The following is a 20,125-nucleotide window of genomic DNA, read 5'->3' as shown; positions in this document are numbered from 1 at the left end:
AGGGCTCATGACAGGTCAAATTAAAATGCTTACCATGGCAAAAAAATAAATAAATAGGTAAATAAATATTATCAAAAAAATTAGTATTCTTCATTCATTCTCTCTTCATTTTATTTTGATTCATATGCTGCTTTACAGATGATAGACAGGCTAACAATAGCTAATGTTATAGGAATATTACCCCTTCAAATGAAATGTTTGCAAACCTCTTCTCATTATTAACTGTGCAAAACTATAAACTAACCTTTATTTATAAAACAACAAAAGCATACCTTTCATGGCTATCAGAAACTTTAAGAAGAACTTTTAACAATGAACTAAATCTTTGGAAAATAAAACATCATAAATAATCCTGAATGAAACAATCTTTGCTGTGATCAAATCAACACATGGGCTGTAATCCCATTTGTCCAGTGCCCTGCTGTCCACCTGGTCACCATATCAAAAACAGTAGATTACGTTACATAACTATAGCTGACAGTCTCAGAGTTCATTTAGTAATGATATCACAGTGTAGAAAATGTACTAACATTGATTTATTACAAATCTCAATCACATATACGTAAATCTAGCATAGCATTACCACAACTTGCATAGAAATTATAGTTATTGAGTTAGCAAACAAATCAAACAAAATGTGCCTTGAACCCATGAAACATTAGCTAAATAACAAAACAACAAAATAGCAGTGCATCCATCACCCAGATTGATAACCTGTGAAATTGAGAGAGGAGATATGAAGGAGTGGTGTGCTGATTCACCACTATGCTAACTGTGACAAGAGCTGTCAAGTGTGGCACCAATGTGCGTTCATGTGCTACACTGTGACATAATGACCCTTTTTTATTTTGTGTGTAATCCATAGTCCTTGAGTAACTGAGAGAAATGCAAAAAGTGTTGCAACCGTTCCCGGTCTCCCCTACTTCTTCCGGCACTGCAAACTGATGTTGCTGCATTGGCAAGAAAGAATCTGCACAAGTAATATTCCTCATCATCTTGTATGTGCAGTCTCCTTTGGAATAATGCATCAGGGCATCAAACAAACAAAAAAACAAACAACAACTTTGTAGAAGTCAGAGAACTCCAAAGTCCTTTTAGAGTTCAAATATAATATACTACCTTTAAAATACTGAAATTCTTCTAAGCTTTGTTGTTTTTAACATCTTTGATTAAGGCTCTGTACTGCTTGAGGTCAACAAAGCAGCTTTGGAGCCGACCCATCTAGATATGTGGATGTTGACCAAGAATGATCATCAGCTGAATTATATAGGTCATATTTCTATCCAACCCACTGAACACAACTGCACATTAAACATCACATTAAACACACAAAGCATCACATTAAACCCACCAAGCTGTACATTATCACTCATTTTCTCATCTAACCAAAATAAAGTTTAATGAGCAAACTGAAAAAAATGAAATATTGTTTCCCTATCTGAACTGCAAAGAAACACAGATATAGTCTATATTTAGCCTAAATCTTTCCAACACTTTACACACTGGGTAAATTTGATGTAAAATCTTGAAGGATACTTTCACCTTTTATCAATGCAATGTTTGAATACAACATATAATACAACTGCAAATCACCCATGAACTTTGCTGCTGGAGATAAAACTCCAAAGTTTATTTATAGACAGCGTTACTTAGATGTGTGACATTCCTGTAATACAATAACACAAACAGGAGGCATAAATAACAGCTCACGAAGAAGAGTGATTTGTCCCGCCTCTTCCGGCTTCAGCAGCCAATAACATTGATGTATGGTTTTCCTCTACTTCCTTGGCTACTGTAACTCCACATTGGAAGCATGTTGTCATCAACAGCATGTGGATGGTATTTACCAACAGTATTTGGTACCGCTTTGCTTTATATTCATTCATCACTCAGTGCCTGAATAACCACTGCGCATTGCACGCTAGCTCACCAAGCTAACAAAATCTTCCAAAACATCCGAGGAGTTCGCGGCAGACTGATACTTTTTGGCAGGTATGAAGGCATGAACTGAGTTTATTTTGTAATGGAGTGGGCTTGCGTCTTCTTATTGCAAATATCAAACACGAATAGTTATAACTCTGTATGTAGCTAGTAACTGTTAAATAAAACTACGCATGTGAGTTAGCTTACACGTTTCAGAAAAAAACTTCTTTCAGTCTTCATATGGACACCTGACTTGTCCTTTTACCAGTACTACCCCCTTTTTGTTAGTGTGTGGGTCCACCTAATGACAAGCAGTCTTACAAGTGCATCTTAAAATCATATGACAGGTGGCTGTACTTCTTGTCGTGAGGTATCAGTCAGTTCATAGTGTTAGCTGAGACAAGTCCAGAATTTAGGGGGTTAATATGATCATGTTCAGGATGTCTTTCTAAACAGGGTTGATAATATATCTGTCTTTCATGCTTTACAACAATTCGATATTGTTTTTAATGGGAGAAAGAAATGCCAGAAGTGCTTGTATTGTGTGGAGTCGTTGTTGTCTTACGAGTCAGTTAGCTGCTTGACCCCTATTTTTCTTTTCTGCAGGTGGACATCTACACTCGACATTAAAAGGAGGTTTTTAAAAAGTAATTTAAAGGAAGCTGTCTAACTACAGTGCTGATTATGGATGACTTGGAAAGAGAGCTAATGCCTGTTGGAAACTTGAATGATGACCTTGATTCCTCAGAGGACAACTCAACAAAAGAAGGAAGGAAGTCAAAGCTCCCTTTAGTTAATCCCATTAGTGTTGGTGAGTTGTCTTGTAAAAGTAAACCTCGCTTATGACAGATGTGTCCATGTCATGAAATAATACTTTTTCTCACCATGCAATTTTAGAGAAGCCAAATGAAACTGGGTTTCACAAGAGCATGAGGATCTGTCTGGAGCAGATCAGAGAAGCCCTGCTGCATCATAGATGGCAGGAGGCAGCTGAATATATGGCATGTTACCCCCAAATGTTAGACGACACAACTAGGGGCAAACATCAGCAGTGTAAAGAGGTAGGTCTGCTTCTGTTGTGTGTTTTTTTTTCATGCCCAGCTCACACAAACTTATAATGCACCAAATATGGAGTTTCAATTATTAAACAGTAGTAGTCACAAGAGTGCCAATTATTACACATAATTCTACAGTACAGCTTGAACAAGCTACTGTGTCTCCTCTCCAAAGCTGTAAAAGAGAATTGGCAAAAAACAAAACAAAACTTAATTATTTTATTGTCATCCAGCCAAAAATAAATCTGTAGAGCTTGCAGATATTTTCACAATATTTTAAATATTGTACATAACTTTGATTTCCGCATCCTTGATATTAACACTCTTTGCAATTCCCATCCCAGCTTATTTGGAGAATGGCCACTGAAATCCTCCACCACCACGACAACTCAAAGATGGAAGACTACAAAAGCATCTACGAACGAATGAAACATTCAGGAGTTAAACATTACCTGCTGGTATATCAACCATAAAGCTCACTGCACATATTTCACGTTCGTTTGCTTCAATGAGGTAGCATTGTTTACACCTGTTCCCTTTGCATCTCCAGATCTGCCTGGAACATTCATTTCACTTGCTGCTCCACGGCCAGATCCAGGATGCAAAACGTGAGCTGTCTGCTGCTGAGAGTTGGAGGTACGGCAAAGAGTCAACAGCTCAGTATGAGAGGACTAAACTGATCCACGCCTACAGGAGTTTACTGGATTATATCATCTGGTGTGACAAAAAGCACGCACATTCCAACACTGGTAAGTCAATACACATCTTAACACCCCAAAACCATCCATTATTTAGTTGTATCGGTTACGCTGGCATGCCGCAACCTCTTGTGTGATGTCACACTGACACCTACAGGTTAGACCCAGTAAATGCTCATGGAAGGAAAAAAAGGAGCTAAGGAGCTGATGAGGTTGTGAGGAATCTATTTTGTGTTTATGTTACTGCTTTAATTATGCAATGTTTACCACCTGTTTCAGATTATTCAGACTCTGACAACAACCAGGATATGAACAACTACTTCAGACAGGCTTCAGTGAATCTGAAGGAGATTTTGAAAAATCCAGGCATCTGGGATCCGTTCATACTGAGTTATGTTGAGGTAAACATTTATCCCAAACTGCCTGCTCTCATTAAAAAATATAAACAGAATAAATATGCTGTACACTTTCAGCTGTTGTTCAGTTTCAGGCCTGGTTTAAATGAAAAAAAAGCCACACTTACAACCTTTTTTAATTTTTCATAGATGCTGGAATATTATGAGAATCACGAAGAGGCTGAGAAAGTCCTGAATGACTACGCATATGACAGCGCGTTTCCCCCCAACCCCAATGCTCATGTCTATCTGTACCAGTACTTAAAGAGACATGATAGGAAAATTGAGATGAAGAAAGTGTTGAAGGTATAATAGCACATTAAAAAAGTTAACGTGTGCTTTTCTGTTATTAGATTGACAATGAAGCACACAGGCGACATACAGTGACTGATACGTCTTTAAACTTACTTCCTTCTGCCACAGAACCTCCAAACTTTAGTCCCAAGTCACGAGTTGATGTTGGAGTACAGCTCTCTTCTGCTTCGGTCAGGTAACAGCAGATTTGACATTTTAACATACTGTTTGGTGAAGAAAGACACAAAGAATTAAAGTTACTGAAATGTATTTGAAAATCAGTTAAATTTGAGTATTTATTTAACAGAGGATAACTCAATGTGTTTTCTTTTTGTTTACAGATAAAAAAGGTAATGTTCAGAAGGCTTTGGGAGTCGTTCTGGATATGCTGGACTTCGCCTGCTGGAGGAGCAACGTGGACGTGTGGAAGCGTTTAAAGGATATTGTTGAGAAATTACAGTTACAGTACGTATAAAATGTTTGGTTTTGAGTAACTAGAAGGTTACTTTTATGATGCACATTGTTTAACACTAGCAGCGAGACTGTTCTGTATCAGCCCTGAGCTGCTGGTTTCATGGTGGTAAACCTTTTGCTGACATCCAGTTCTATAATTTTGTTTACTGAAACAGAGAAGACTGGAAGGAGGTCGTCTCTGAAAAGATGGCTGCGAGAAAAGACTGGTGGCCTGCGCTGCACTTCTCAAGATTCCACAACAGGGAAGACTCCCGGGACAACCCGCAGCTGATGGGGGTGAAGGCGTCACTGACAAGCATCCTTTGTCCAGGTCATTATACATAAAATCACATCTGGAAATGTTGTGACACTGGCTAAAACCTTTCTTACTTTATACTTGGTATAGACTGAATTCAGTGACCACAGCTGCAGGCTGAGACAACTGTTAATTAAGCTAATGCACAACAAAAGCCAGCCCTCTGTGGGTCTTCTCAAGGGTGCTCTGTGGAGTTTTGTTGTAAACAAAAGTTATATTTATATTGAGTGTTATTCACCAGAATGCACTACAGTATGTGTCCAACAAATGCATTGATCATGTTTTCTTCTTTATTAGACATTTTGCAAAGCTGAGTTTTGAATATTTTCCATCCAGCATTGTTAACGTCTTCTTCTTCACTGTCTTTGCTGGCACATTGCTGCATTTCTTCACACATTACAGGCACCTGTACATCAGTGGTTCTCAAACTTTTGACCCCTAAACTGACACAAATTATACCATGGACCCCAAATTGATAAGATTTTGTCCCAGGGTCCCCATCTGCTTTCAGATGTTTTAAACCAAAATAGTCTCACATTCTGTCATTGTGTTACTTATGGATTCAATTTTAGTAAATATAAATTATTTCTTTTTTTGCTGGGGACCCCTTGTAACCTCCTCAAGGCCCCATGGAGGTCCTGGGACCCTACTTTGAGAACCACTGCTGTACATCAACCATGTGCATCCTTGTGTGCATGCACAACAAAATGAGGACTCATAAAAACTGCTCTATGGTGCTACTAGAGGTCAGAAACGCCACAGGGTACCTCTAAGACCCCTATGAAGTCGGTATATTCTGGTTTTAGGAGATTTTGAAATAACATTCCAAAAGTTTCTAAGGTATGCTAGCTGGGAATAATTGTTTTTAAGACATGATTTTGGATGAGCAAAATTATCAAATGAGTGACTCTTGACTCTTCATCTTCCAAGAACTTGTATTAATTTAGTATCTTAAGTCGAAAATAAAGCAGGTATTCATTAGTTTGTGAAAATATGGATTTGTAATTTGGAAGTAGTGAGAATCATACCTGTTCTAATGGTAACATAAAAGTACAGTATTTATGACCTATGTTGTACCATTTTACACATTTAGCTAGTCTGAAAACAGCTGTTAATGGAATTTGTATGTACTGTAAGTCTTAATGTAATTTTATTGCATTTCCTTTTTACAGACTTAATGCTTAAATACTCTGCGGTAGAGGTAATCAATGGAGAGCAGAAACAAAGGAAGAAGACAAAGAAAACATAAAACTGTGACTTCAAACATACACGGACAAAGTTGAGTTGCTGGCGGGAATCAACCAAAAACCCTGGTTAAGTCGTCAGCAGATAGTCTTCATAAAAAAGCAATGTTTATATTATTTTATTGTTCTCTTCTGTGTAAAATATTCTTCACACAAGGTCAAGGACAAGGAGGTTTTCCTTTTTATAACTTTGTTCCTTGGTCTTTTTATTATCAGGACACGTGCTTCTCCACTGTGTGGAGCTCTTGTTCTGTGTGTGTGTGTGTGTCTATTCTGTAGTGAATAGCTGCTGGGTAGAACCACCTTATCTTAACAGAAACTGAATGTAGCTGTGACTCAGTGTTCACGCAGGTTTCATGCCTTTTGTAACAATTTTATCAAAAGCCGAGTCTCACTCTGCCCTCAGCTGACCTTTAACTGCTGCATGGATCGATTTTAAGGTCACCAGTGAGTGTACACATCACACACAGCCTGAGGGATTTTCTATCTGTCATCTCTATTGTCATGACAGAACAATAAGTCAACACAGGCCTTTCAACAACTGGATGTGCTCAGGTTTAAGTTAATGTGACAGATTACTGACAGGTGGTTACTGCGAGGGAGGAAACAAATCATGAATATGAAAAGTGTCTTCATAAAGAGATCATAACTGATTTGTGGTCAGCCTGTACATGTGTTTGTCATAGTCATTTCTGTTTAAAAAAAAGAAAGAAAAGGGAGATTTCTTTTGTTTCTAATGGCCTGACAAGATCCTGGCCTTCAAACCCAGTGCCGGATCTCCTGAGCACTCCGCACCGAACCATGAAATAAAGTCTCACATCCAGCAGCATGCCAATTTAATAAGTGAAAGTGTTTGTAATGATTCAGTTTGGGCTCGCCACAGTGTTGGCCATGCAGCAACTCAGTCAGCCATACTGTGTGTGTGTTGCTTTGCAGTCATTACATAAACCAAAGCCCAAAGCGCTTGCCCGACCACAGGAGCAGCTGCAGAAGGGATCTGGGAATACAGAACACATGTCGTTTGAAAATTCAGAACTCGGGGAGCGATGAAGAGGATCGAGCCGCGAGCTGGTCAGTGCTGTGGATCGTGTCCTTTCCGTGACCTTTTTTTCTTTTTCTTTTTAAACCTTTGAATTTTTTTCTCATCACCCACACAGATGCTCACAGTTGAGATAAGCATCTATTGGGAGTTTCTTCCTCAGGGGTACCTTGACAGTTGAGATCTAGTTTTCTTTCCAGAGATTCAACATGAAGACTCTCCTGTCTCAGGCCCCTTGTCCTTTGACTCAACAGAAGACCCTCTAGGACTAGATTGTTGTTCCTCACCCGATTGCACATTGAGATGAATGATAAGAGTTAAAATTCAAATCATTTGTCATCTGTTTGTCAAGCAAATCTCCATAGTTCAGGTGATTTATGTCAATACACAGTGCTTGTTTGGGTTTTGTTTTGTCCCCAGTGGTAGTAATGAGACAATTAAACTGAAGAATTGCCTGACCCTGAGTTAGATGTAATCATCATCTGTATTAGGGACCACTGAAACTCACAAACAACAAAAGGTGTCCTGGGTGCAGCCATCAGCTCATTGTTGCCTCTTGAGGCAGCAGCAGGAGGCTAGGACTGGGTGTCCTCGCTGTTAACAAGACTATTACTTGACATTTGCAGGTTTAAGACCTACAGTTACTATGCATGCTCGGTCAAGACACAAGCAAAGACAGTGGGTGACAAAATACTCTGTAACACTATGCGTAATTTAAATGTACGATATCAGTATAGATTGTGATATTGTATATTTTCTGGATTATCAAGGCAGGCCAGAGAATCAGTTCATGGATAAAATAACAAGACTGGATTGGCTAATAAAGCATTAAATTGTGAATTGGTGGCATAGTGCTTAAATTAGAAAGAAGATTGACTATAATAGCATAGTGTGCCTGTGCCTGATGTGCCTGTAAAGGTTATAAATTAACCTGGATAGTTAAGTGTCTACTTCAGTAAACCAGTAATGGGGATATTCAGACTAGAGCCTAGACTAAGAGCCTGATCATTAGCATAGCTGATATTATTATCCAATTTCAGCTTATCACAGACAAATCACATCTGTGTCAACACAAGCTGACACCTAAGAAAAAAATTCATTACAGTACAGATAGAAACGGTGTTGCCCACTCAGTTCATCAAATTAAAGAGATCCATATCACAAATATTTGCTTGTATTATGTATTTATGTTAATAAAAAACAAAGATTGGCAGATGTGCTAGCAGACTGTTGAAGAGTGAGATGATATTAATATTAATCGTGTGTGTCTTGTGATTGTCAAGAAATAGTTACAATATGTAATTCCCCCTAAAACCACAAATTGTGTTGTTTTCACGTCTGTTTGTGAGTGGCTTAAACTAATAACTTATTAATAAGCAAGCTTTAGAGGTTTTGGTGGACGTATTTTTGAACATGTGCACCAGGGAAGCTGCTTCCCTCCCATCTCTTGTCGCTATGCTAAGATAAACTAAACCCTTCCTGATTCCAACTCCATACTGCGAGGAACTGTTCGCTTTCTCACTGGGAGTTAGATAAGAACATCAATACTACTCTCATCAAACTTTCGACAAGAAAGGGAGGTACCGCTTTCGGATAAGTTAACATTTATAAAGGGTTTATGAGCACAAATTGAATGGCTTTGGGTTGGGATGCATTTTGGTTCAGATGCACTGCAGGTCTTTTCTAAGCGTTGATGGGGTCTTCCAGATTAAATAAAGTGCTAAAAAGAAAAAAATGTAATGCTGGACAGGGATCTTCCTCCAGGACAACGTTTTTTCTCATTAATGGTTTATAGATTATGTAAAGCACTGGTAAACTATGTATTATCCATTAATAAAGTCATAAATTAATGCTTATAAAACTTATCTTATCAGAAGGTTGTAGCAAAGGGAATTTTCCAAAATGTTGCTTTAATGCACAGACAGCAGATTTGACATTGATATAAATCTTATCTCACTCCAGGAAAAAAGCTAATGAGCATATTTCCAAAAAAGACCCTTTTTATTTAAATAATGAGTATTGGTGATTAAATATTTGGTGTAACCTTAACTTTACTTTTCCTCCTGACTGAGAACGTGCCTGTTTTCTGCAGCAGCCTTTGTGAATGATGGCAGATGGAGGGAGTGTTACACCACTGGTTCCACCAGCTTGATCAGTGCTCATTGTGCATGAAGCAATGATGTATGTTCATCTGTGAATGCACCTGAAGGTTGTTTTGACATACTGTACTGTAAAATCAATCAACTAAAAAAAACAGTTTCTCTGTAGGCTCATCTGACGACTCTAACAGGCCCTTTAAAAACTCCTCTCGCTTAGGGAGAAATACTGACGTCTTCAGCCTAACCCCTCAGTGAACTGACTGGCATAATAATTGTTTGTGTAATTAATTATTGGCGCAGGTTGCAGGCTGAATCCATTTGCTGCTGAGAAGAGCAAGAAAAAAACACATCATGTATGGAGAGATGTTTTAATTTTATGCCTGGCGTAGAAAAGCCCTGAATGTCTCTTCGTAGTTTGAGGCTGACATTAATTGAGTTTTCCCCTCTCTTACAGTTCACTTCCTCCTCTTCTTGCACACACACACACACAGACACACTGCAGTTGGTGACTCAGGGTCTCGCATGGTTGGTCTGCAGGGCTCTGAGGATTTGTAACCTAAAATCCAGACTTGCACAGTGACAGTGTAACATCTCAGTAGCTCTGCAAGACATTTGAAGTCTGCTGTGGTTTGAGAGTAGGGGGGTGGGGTAAGCGAGATGTGGAGGGAGAAAGTGAGATAATTCTGCCATGCAATTTGGACTTAACATACTGATGTGTTCAGTGCCAGTGCTGCTTGCTACAAGCGAGGAGATAAAACAGGAAAACATGAGGCGTTTGCCAGAGCTGCAGCCAGAATCATCTTCAAAACATGACTGGAGATCAAACCGGAGAATAAAAGGGAAATAGAAAATCAAACTCATGAATGAAAATCCCACAGAAGTCTTATCATAATTACATTTGCTTTGGTGCAAAATGGCCAGTGTATAATGGGTGTATTCCAGACCTATGATGGCCCTTTTGAACAGTCTGATAACGAAGGCTTTCGACACACTCATGATACTGGCAGATGCTGAGACAAAAAAAAATAGCTTGAGGGAAGTCGAGTCTTGTGGAACTTCAGGGAGGAGGAGAAAAAAGCGGGAGAGAAAAAAAAAAGATTCCCAAAATATCCTCCCCGTTCTGTCTGTGAAGTTGAAAGTGACAACTGCAATACCTTTGTTCTCAGAGTGCAGCTGCAAAAATAGCTTTCAATAATGTATTAGGAGAATAAAGACTGTGAGCTGATTTCTGGGGAGAGGGGGCTCTGGTGTGTGGCAAGACCAGGAGCTTTCTCTGCTGTGCACTGACTGTAAGAAAAGATCAGGCTGGGGAACAAAAAGATGATGTTCTTAACTTCTAAGATTGCTCTACTTATGCAACGTGGAATAACATCTGGGCCTCGGAATAAACAGCCAATCCCATATATTTACATCTGAGCTCATATCCTCACTGTGGACTGTGCAATCACTGCAACGGGATAATTACTGAGGACTTATTCCTGAGATGTTGCTCATGTATGCAACTGCACGGACAACCACTGTTCCCTTCCCTCCCCTCCAAGCAGAAGACAAGCAGTGCAGAACGCCAATGTAATGACTCTGAAATGGAAAGTGTCTTGACCAACAGAGCATTCACCTGAGGCTATGGAGATTTAATTTCGTGCGTGCCCGAGTGTGATAAGTGGCAATCTAAATGTTGTGACTTACCTCCAAGCTCTGTGAAGGCCGGCCAACTGGAGCACAATTGGGAAAGCAAAACCCCTAAATGATTTGAAGTTTGAGGAAGGATAGCACAAGATTGTTTCAAGCAGGCATCAATTATTAAGACAAGCAAGACAGCTGTGACACAATCTACAGATGATACCTTTAGAAGGAGTTTTTTTTCCTGTTTGCTTGCTATCTCTGCTGGTTTGAATCAGAATAAAATATTGCATCTAGGACTCAACACTTTGAACAAAGGCAAGTGACATTCCTACTTGAATTCAAGATTCATGGTGACCTATATGGAGGCCCAAAGTGTTCAAAATTGAATAAGGAAGTAAAACTGACAATATGAAATACACGATCATATGAATAACTACAGACAAAATATATACATATAGTGAAATTTGGAAATAATCAGATTAATTGTCATATTATCATTATAGCGGCATAGATGTAGGGATGGCACTTTGATTTAGACTTAATATCTCAACAGTTGAGCAACAATGGGATGAATTGCTACCAAATTTTGTACAGACGTTCACTGTGCCCACAGCACGCATACTACTGACTTTGGTAATCCCTTGACTTTTCCTCTAGCAACACCATGAAGTTCACATTTATGTTTTGAAGTTTGATAAAAACTACTGGATAGATTGACAGGAAATGTGGTAACACATTCAGGGGGACTATCAGTCCCCCTCAGGATGAAATGTATTGTGATGGTATGTAATGATATGTACTCTTACATATCACCCCCTCACCGTATCCTCTCATAATTAATTAGTCTCTATATCATATGTCTGGAAGTTACTTTTTTATTCATAAATACCTTGCCAGTCATTAATGAATGAGTGATTCATCCTTAATGAAGCTTTCAGATAGCAGAGACCGTATTCTTTAAATTCCATTGTATTTGTTTATGGGGAAAAACAAACAAATAATACTATATAGTCCTAAAACAAAAAAACATGAAACCATGAAAACAGTTGTCATGGTTTTGTATATATACAGGTAATATTTAACCAAGTAGCAGCACCTATATTAACCTGCTAATGTATTGAAATCAAATGAAAACCATTGTAAACATTAGCTACCTGCTAAACATCTGCACGTGTTAAGCATGTTAGCATGTTGATGTTGGCATTTAGCTCACATATAGCCTCAGAGAGCTGCTAGTGTGTCTGTAGACTCTAGGTCTTGTTGTTTAATACAAAAAGTTTTTATTTCAAAAAGATTTTTTTCAGACATCTGTTTTTATTTCACAATGATGTTTATTTCATTACCCTAGTTTTCATCACATAGTCTTTATCTGTCAATCAAGACAAACAGAGAAGATCCAGCTGTACAACTCACGCATAGGCAGTGAGTCAGTTATTTCATTATAATGAGCTGGATTTTAAAAAATGTATTGTCCTGTGTCACATTTCATGGTTAGAGTTTGTAATTATTTATTTCATGATGTCTTATGTGATTGTGAACTGTTCGCCCTTGTTGTCTTGACTTTCAGTTTATTGAATAGTCCTCTGGGAGTAGTCAGTGCTCTCTGTTGCATGTTTTAAATCTCATCTCAAGCCCTATTTTTTCCACAAGTGCATTTTATTGATGCTTTGCTGGCCCATTTTGTCATAATGCTTTTAACATTTCATTATTTCTTCCTTTTTGTGTCTTCTCATTAACTGTGAAACATTTTGTGACTCCGATTTTATGATATATGGATTTTTACTTGCTACTTGAGTTATTATAGCCCTGTCCTGCAGAGGGCACTCCAGCTTTCTGCAACATCCTGCATGTGTTTGACGTTAATGTATCTGTGAAGCATTTGCCAATGTAGTTATGATGTCCTAGTTCTTCATCGTAGTCTTATCAAGTTTTTATCTGAAGTGTTGGAGTGTCTAGATGTGTGAATAGAACATCTGGAAGATAAAGTTTGCTTTTATCCAACATTAGGGTATCTTTTGTGTGGATTCACATGATGTAATCGTTCAATTTATGCCCCCCTTGACTGAGTGACTACCACTGAGTGTTATGATTATACAGAGGAGGATAATGACTGTAGTTTTCAGTAGACATGTAATCTTAGATTTTTTACTTCCTTTTCTTTTTCCCCTTGTCCAAATAGAAAGAAAACATAATGGGTATTTATAGTACTTGAGAGATCTGGCCCTGTGATATCATCAAGGTGATATCATCCACCAACACAGACACATACACTCACTTATCAAACCTGCACACTGCAAATGAGGTAAGTTTCACACATGGTTAAATCCAGGTAGGCTGAACAGTTCTTTGAAATGGTTTTCCTGAAACCAAACCTGTTAACTACAAACACCGTTCAGACTCATGTAAGCGTACATGTGCCCACTGACTCATGTTGTCTCTACTTATCTGTAATTCTGTGTAAGCACAGTGAGTAATGAACAAAGAGCTCGACCGGACCCAAAGAAGCCTTGTTTGTCAGAGTACCGGGTCTGCTCTGTGGGGGATTGTGTGGTTGGAAAATACAACAAAGCCTTCTGCATTTTGAATGAATGTGGGAGCTAGAGAGCTCAGCTTGTCTGTCTGTCTCTCCATTTCCGCCTTTACTCATTGGGTGTCTGGATGGCTGTTAGTGGAAATAATATGGTTGAAATGTTTTATATTATGTAAGTGTGACATCAGCTAAAATGTGTCATTCTGATATGTAATGCCTAAAGGGTTAAAGGTTATCAAATACATTAGTGAAATAGCTTTTAACCCTTTATGAGAAAACATATATTAACGCTGATCATCACCCCAGGTATGTGGACCAATAAGCAGCATACATTCACTTTCTTGCCAATATCAGGATTGATACCACTGTCTGAATGTAACAACAGAATCTCTTCCAGCACCTTTAAAGCTCACTGTCTAACACCTTACATCTCATTTAAAAACACAACTCATCATTTTTAGACTTCAGTATTTGTATGGATTAAACAAACAAACAACATGTTAATTCTGACACAACCAGGTTAGGTTTTTCCCCCTGGGTACAGTCTTTATGTGAAACTAAGCTGACAAGAATGGAAAGTTCAATTGGTTTTCTTATCTAACTCTTGGAAAGGAAGTGAATAAGCATATTCACCAAAATGTCTTCCTTGAAGAAGTTCAGAGTTTAGACAGGCTATTGTATAATTAGTTTTATTATATCTGCCAGCATTGCTCTTCTGTTAAAGAGTTTCACATTAGTTTTCATCCTCTTGTTATTAAAGGTTCAATCAGTAATAAAGTTGCAAACTGTTAGTTATTTCAGGCATCCCAGCTTCTGAAAGTAAAAGTCCTGTTCATAATCTGCATAGACAATGTAACTGATAGTTGAAGCACTTCTAGATGGACAGGAAACTGTCCCAGGTGAATTATTTGTGAAAATGATTAATTACTGTCAGAAATGTTTCTTTGATAAAAACTAATAGGTACAAAAATGTATACATAACAATTTAAGGGGAGATGTTAATCTCAAATCTGATGGGCCAAAGCAAGAGATTGCATGATCAGCAGCTTTAACCAATTCATTTTGGGATTACAGGTTAATTTTGGTTGAATTCAGGAAACCTGTTGCCACAACTTGCAATATCTGTGTTCATATTTGAATCTTTTCTTAAAAAAAAAAAGTTTGTGATTTCTTGAGACTATCCTCCCAAGAAAAACCGTTGCCCCAAAATGACAGATGTACATATGTATGAGCTGTTTGACTGTTTGGGGCAAAACACAAATGGTCCAGCGGGTAACTATGCACAAATAACACACGGCAAAAATTCATACTGTGTCTGAACACCTATAATCTGTTTCTTGGCATGTTCCCACTTCCCAACTGCATAAACCCAGCTGTGGCACACAAGCCCAACCCTATTGATTCCTACTGAAGACATACATCTTTAAAAGACAGTTACAGATATACAGTTTAAGCTTTTTTCTTTTAGAACAGAACAGTAACTCCTTTAAAAAGCTGGGCACCGTCATTTTTAGCAAACATTTCTTAAACAGGTGTAAATGGTGACGTTGTGGGGGACTATTATCTGCAGATGAATGCGCATTTGTTGTGCTGGGGAGTATTTGCCTCATCAAAGTGAAAAATGTGGGATTGACTTAACATAAACTACAGTGCCCATGTTCATTGTAATAAGGGGACATGTAAAACAGTCCAACAGTGTGGTTCACTGATGTGTTTTTATACAACAATGGAGCTCTATTACACAGAGGAATGAGCTACAACAGGGTTTGGCTAGTCAGACAATACTTGTAAGTAAGACCATTGTTAGGGTTGGTCTTTCTTTTGTCAAGGAATTTGTTGACAATTAGAAAAACTATAGAGTATCGTTAGCCTTGACCTTTAACAAATCTATATATTTAGGTACTTGATCAAATTCAATATAAGTCCAAATGATATAGAAGCCAAACGGTCAGCTAATCAATTCAAGCTTTGTAACCTCCACTGAATGTGTCTGCTAGTAGATTTTCATTGCCTGACCTCACTCAAAACTGTGTGCTTTTTCTTTTGTATTCAAAAAGCTGTGATGCTGTACTATAGGCTGCCATTTCGCTGCTGGCCTTCTTCTATGCTGGCCTTTAAATTTGCTGTTTGTGTGTCTTTGTCCTGTGTTTAACTGTGTGTTAGGTCAGATTAACAAATGGTAAGGCCGGTGGCAGGCTGAATGACAGCATTAACTGGAGGACAATGGGAGCGTGGGACTAAGCCCTTTCACAACCTGTCTGACAGCTTGTAGCGTTGATGTCATCCTCTGACTCAGGCTGTTACCACTGCCGCTGTCACCCTGGACGCTTGGATGCATGACATCACCAAATGACACATATCACTTTCCACTAATGTCTCTGTGCTTTCATTTATCTCCTTTTGTCTCTCTATCTCTGTCTCCACTCGATTTGCATACTCATCAGCTTTCCTGCATTGTAGGCTTCCACTTTGTCAGTCTGTGGAAAAGGAGGAGCGGAGCATGAAGGGACATCATTAGTTTCCCAAGGAGACTCGCACAAAGGGAGAGAAAGTTTGTTGGGTCATGTGATGTGCTCTCAGGGATTAAAAAAAAAAATTGGGTACAAGATTGTATTTTAGTGGTGAGTGATGAAGGCCAGTGATAGCAGAATAACAAAAATATAGTTAATATCATATTTTTTTCTACTAAGAAAAATACTAACTCAGCAGCCTGTAATTCACAATTATTAAATATTTCCCTTATGTGCTGTTGTCATGATTTAAACATACAGTTTACGACACTAACCATTGCTCCTTTCTATTAAGAGTATGTGTGAGGTTTCTCATTATACGCAGTCCCACACTAAGTCAACATGACAATGACAAAATCGCTGTGACTCTACTTACTAACTTTTCTCCACAGCTTTCAATTCATAATGTAAAAAAAGCAAGACTTTCTGTTATAAATAGGGCCAATTCTTTTTACAAGGTTGTGTTAGTAAAAACACTTTAAAAATGGAATATTACAAGAAAGTCCTTCAATGCCACAAAGGTGTCAGGTCTGTCTTAATGATGTGAAATGGCGGTGATACTACAGCACAGACTGTAAGTAGACTTTAATTTCAAGATTATACTAACTGTTACTAAACTAAAGTCAAGAATGAACTTTCATGCTTAATAATAAGGGACAATTTCATAATAAAGATAAATTAATTAAAGATGTAATTTAGTAATTCATCTTAATAAAGTTGGTAAAAAAATACAATCAGTTCAGCAGAGACTAGGATATCCTACATTTGTCTGTGTCTTACAAGCATATCAGCATATCATATCATGCTTTTGTCATTTGTCATTCTCATTCAAAATTTGAGCTGAATGTATGAAAAATGCTTCCTTAAAGTCAAAAACCAGGTGTCCAGTCTTTGTTTCTAATGTTAGATTACTCCCTCCTTGTGATGACATCAGATTGTTCTTGTTGGAAAAAAATATGCAACTTTTTGAGTTTCAATTCAACTTCTCAATGGGTCTTTCAAATCTGATCTCTTTTAGATTTGTCTTTCAAACTCCACATCCCCAGTAATTAACACAGGCTTTACACACAGGCTTTAATATTTCTATACTTTGGAAAGGTACAAGAGATGTAAAAGATCTGATGTTGGTGATTCAAGTGCCTAATTCAATTTTTTTGTTTGTTTTGTGCTCATCATGTCCTGCTCATCACTTCCTGTTTCCAGAAATCAACAGAATTTAATTCAGGCAAGTAAGGAGAACTTATTTTGTACCATCACTGTCACCTTCATTTGGAATGAGAGGTTCACTGTTATTTTCACACAATCTTATAATTGTCATACTTGTCCAACACATTTAGAGCAATAGGAACTGATATCAGCCTGATGGTATCATTACTGACTTTTTTGTTCAATGTTTTAAATAAGGAAATTCTACAACAAGTAGATTTTCTTATACAGCAAGAGAATAACATGTACCATCAAATAGAGTTTGCTTCTCCATCCAGACAGCTGAGCTTCGAGATACAATGCTGAATTTATTATTGGTCATACATTTACATTTCGGTATGATTTTAAAGGGAACATATCATGCTTTTTGTGATTTCCTGTTATTTTTTATATTGTTATGATGTTCCGATGTTAAACACGATCAAAGGTCCATCATTTGTAAATCAAAAGCAGGCCTCTCCCTGCTTTGAATGCTCTGTTTGCTACCTCCTCCTCTAGAAGACATCAGATTGTTTGTGCATGTCCACAAACGGCCGTCCTTTCTGTAGATCTTGTTGCTAGGGTTGTTTGATTGGTGGTTGCTGTTGTCCACTCGTATATTTTGGATCTGATTCTTGCTCCAACATATACAGATGTATTTGAGAAGTTTCTATTCTGAACGACAACTTCTGAAGTTAACCAATCAGAACAGAGTGGGCTTATCAGGAGGGGGGCCTTAAAGAGACAGGAGCTAAAACGGCCTGTTTCAGACAGAGGCTGAACTGAAGGGCTGGTGTAAAGGGTCAGTACAAGATAAATAAGGATTTTTTTGAACTGTAAATCATGCAAAGATATTCCAGTAGAGCCACATAATATAAATATAGACCCTGCGATGTGCATGATATGTCCCCTTTAAGCTTTTGGAAACTTTCTTAACCTGATATGACTGAAAATACAGCTGTGGTTTAGTTAAAACTGACACACTTTACACTTGTAAAAGGTTGTTAAATCTCAAATTGCTCACTCTATATATCAATAGTGCTTATGACCAAAGGTCAGAAAGTAAAAACCCTTCAATTCATCAAATCCCAGTTTTACAATTAAGTGTATATTTACTATTCACAGAGTATCACAGCACATCTGCATACACCTGGTGTGGTAAATCCTCCACTGTCAAACAGGACGTGAAGCGTTTTACATTTCTGACAGCTGTAACAGCTTGTGTCGAATAATACTGGGAAATTGGGGAGTTAGTATGAGCAGTATTAGCGACTGTGGAGAAAGCCTTTAACACAGACACATATATTAGACACTTATACAGCAATGAAAGGAGCCACACTGAGCCACACTGATAAAAAACAATTAATGGTGAACCAGTGTTTCAGCATTTGCCATTCTATATGTTACCCCCTCATTAATTTACAATAATAGTATTGCAGTGCAAAGCCATCATTCCTATTGCATAGAGACAGCTGCCAGCAGAAGCTAAACCTCAGTCCCCCCTGGGACAGTCATGCTGAGCTAAAACTCCCACACAACCATGCAGCAGGTGACCCCCTGTCCTAGAAACAGTTGCTATTTAGACGTGATTAACAACGGATGCAGAGAGAGTCATTGTTATTTATATTATGTTATCCCAGTGTTTGTGTCAGAGGTTGCGGGCAGTGAGTATGTCTGATAAGCTACTCCACTCGAAGGTCACGGCTGTGAGGCTTGGTTTATAACCTCTAAGAAGAGGCAAATGTGTAATAAACAGACACTCACTGTGGACGATGGGTATAAATATCAGGGGACATCATCTAATACCCTCAGTCTTGGAAATCCATCCATGTGTATGATAAGCTTCCATTCTGGGATAAGGTCAGAATTAAATTAGGCTTCCACTGCAGGCAGAATGACAATATTTGCTATTCTAGAGATCATTATCTCACATTTCATCAAAGCATGAGGTAAACCAAAATTGTAAGCACACACACACAACCACTGCACGTATCAAGCACTACACTGTATCAAGTATTAGTACACTGTATTGTATTAGTGATGCTTCTTTACTGACTTTATGCACTATAAGTGTGAGCGCATACGTGACGATGCGAGAGCGAATGTTTAAATTTTTTGATTGCTAACTAAACAATATTTGGTAGTTGCTAAGTGACCGTGAGGATGATTCACCGCTCCTCAGGCACAGGGACATGCCAACTGTGAATGAATAATACTGAGCAGACTAGCCCAACTCAGAGAACACGAGGTTGTTATGAGTTCAGTGATGGAGCTGTTATGGTTAGGTGTAAACCATACTTCTCCCGGTGATCTGTCACAGCCACAGGCCTCCTCACACAGGCAACACTTAAAGGAGACGTTTGTCATTTTAGTTGATTTTTATTTTTCTATTTTTTACTGCTTACAATTCTCAGCTAATATCAGTAGTTTTCAGCCTTCAGATGGAACTCCCCTAAAGGTTGTGAGATGTTTTTTGGAGGAGGTGGGTATCACAAGATGACTTACAATGAAATGTTTTGTTTTTTAAAGTGCCATTTAAGAGACGATCCTGTAGATAATTTGTATTGAATGATTGTATGAGATGATATGAAAAGCATGGTGGAGGTCAGACGAGGTGAAGACTTCAAATGTGACAGTTGAAGTGCAGCGAAAAAAGTTCAATTGTAAAGAGAAAAACAATGAAGGCAGTTGAAATGTTATTTCTGTGTAATTCTGATTTTATAACTACGTGGTTTGTCTGAAACTCACTGTTAGTGCTGCC

General features: G+C 38.2%; 1 protein-coding gene across 1 annotated transcript; it reads left to right on the top strand.

The window, feature by feature from the left end:
• The first annotated feature begins 1,854 nt into the window (after window positions 1–1,854).
• Window positions 1,855–6,383, top strand: taf1a (TATA box binding protein (TBP)-associated factor, RNA polymerase I, A). The gene is made up of 11 exons (XM_062436952.1): window positions 1,855–1,992; window positions 2,530–2,734; window positions 2,821–2,984; window positions 3,323–3,436; window positions 3,529–3,727; window positions 3,956–4,077; window positions 4,222–4,377; window positions 4,495–4,561; window positions 4,707–4,830; window positions 4,995–5,149; window positions 6,307–6,383. The coding sequence occupies exons 2-11, from the start codon at window positions 2,608–2,610 to the stop codon at window positions 6,381–6,383; spliced, it is 1,305 nt and encodes a 434-aa protein (XP_062292936.1). The 5' UTR covers window positions 1,855–1,992; window positions 2,530–2,607.
• The last annotated feature ends 13,742 nt before the right edge of the window (window positions 6,384–20,125 follow it).

This window comes from Scomber scombrus, chromosome 17, assembly GCF_963691925.1.
Source record: "Scomber scombrus chromosome 17, fScoSco1.1, whole genome shotgun sequence".
Lineage (NCBI taxonomy): Eukaryota > Metazoa > Chordata > Actinopteri > Scombriformes > Scombridae > Scomber > Scomber scombrus.
Note: the sequence above shows the minus strand (reverse complement) of the source record. Positions and strands in the feature narration are given on the sequence as shown.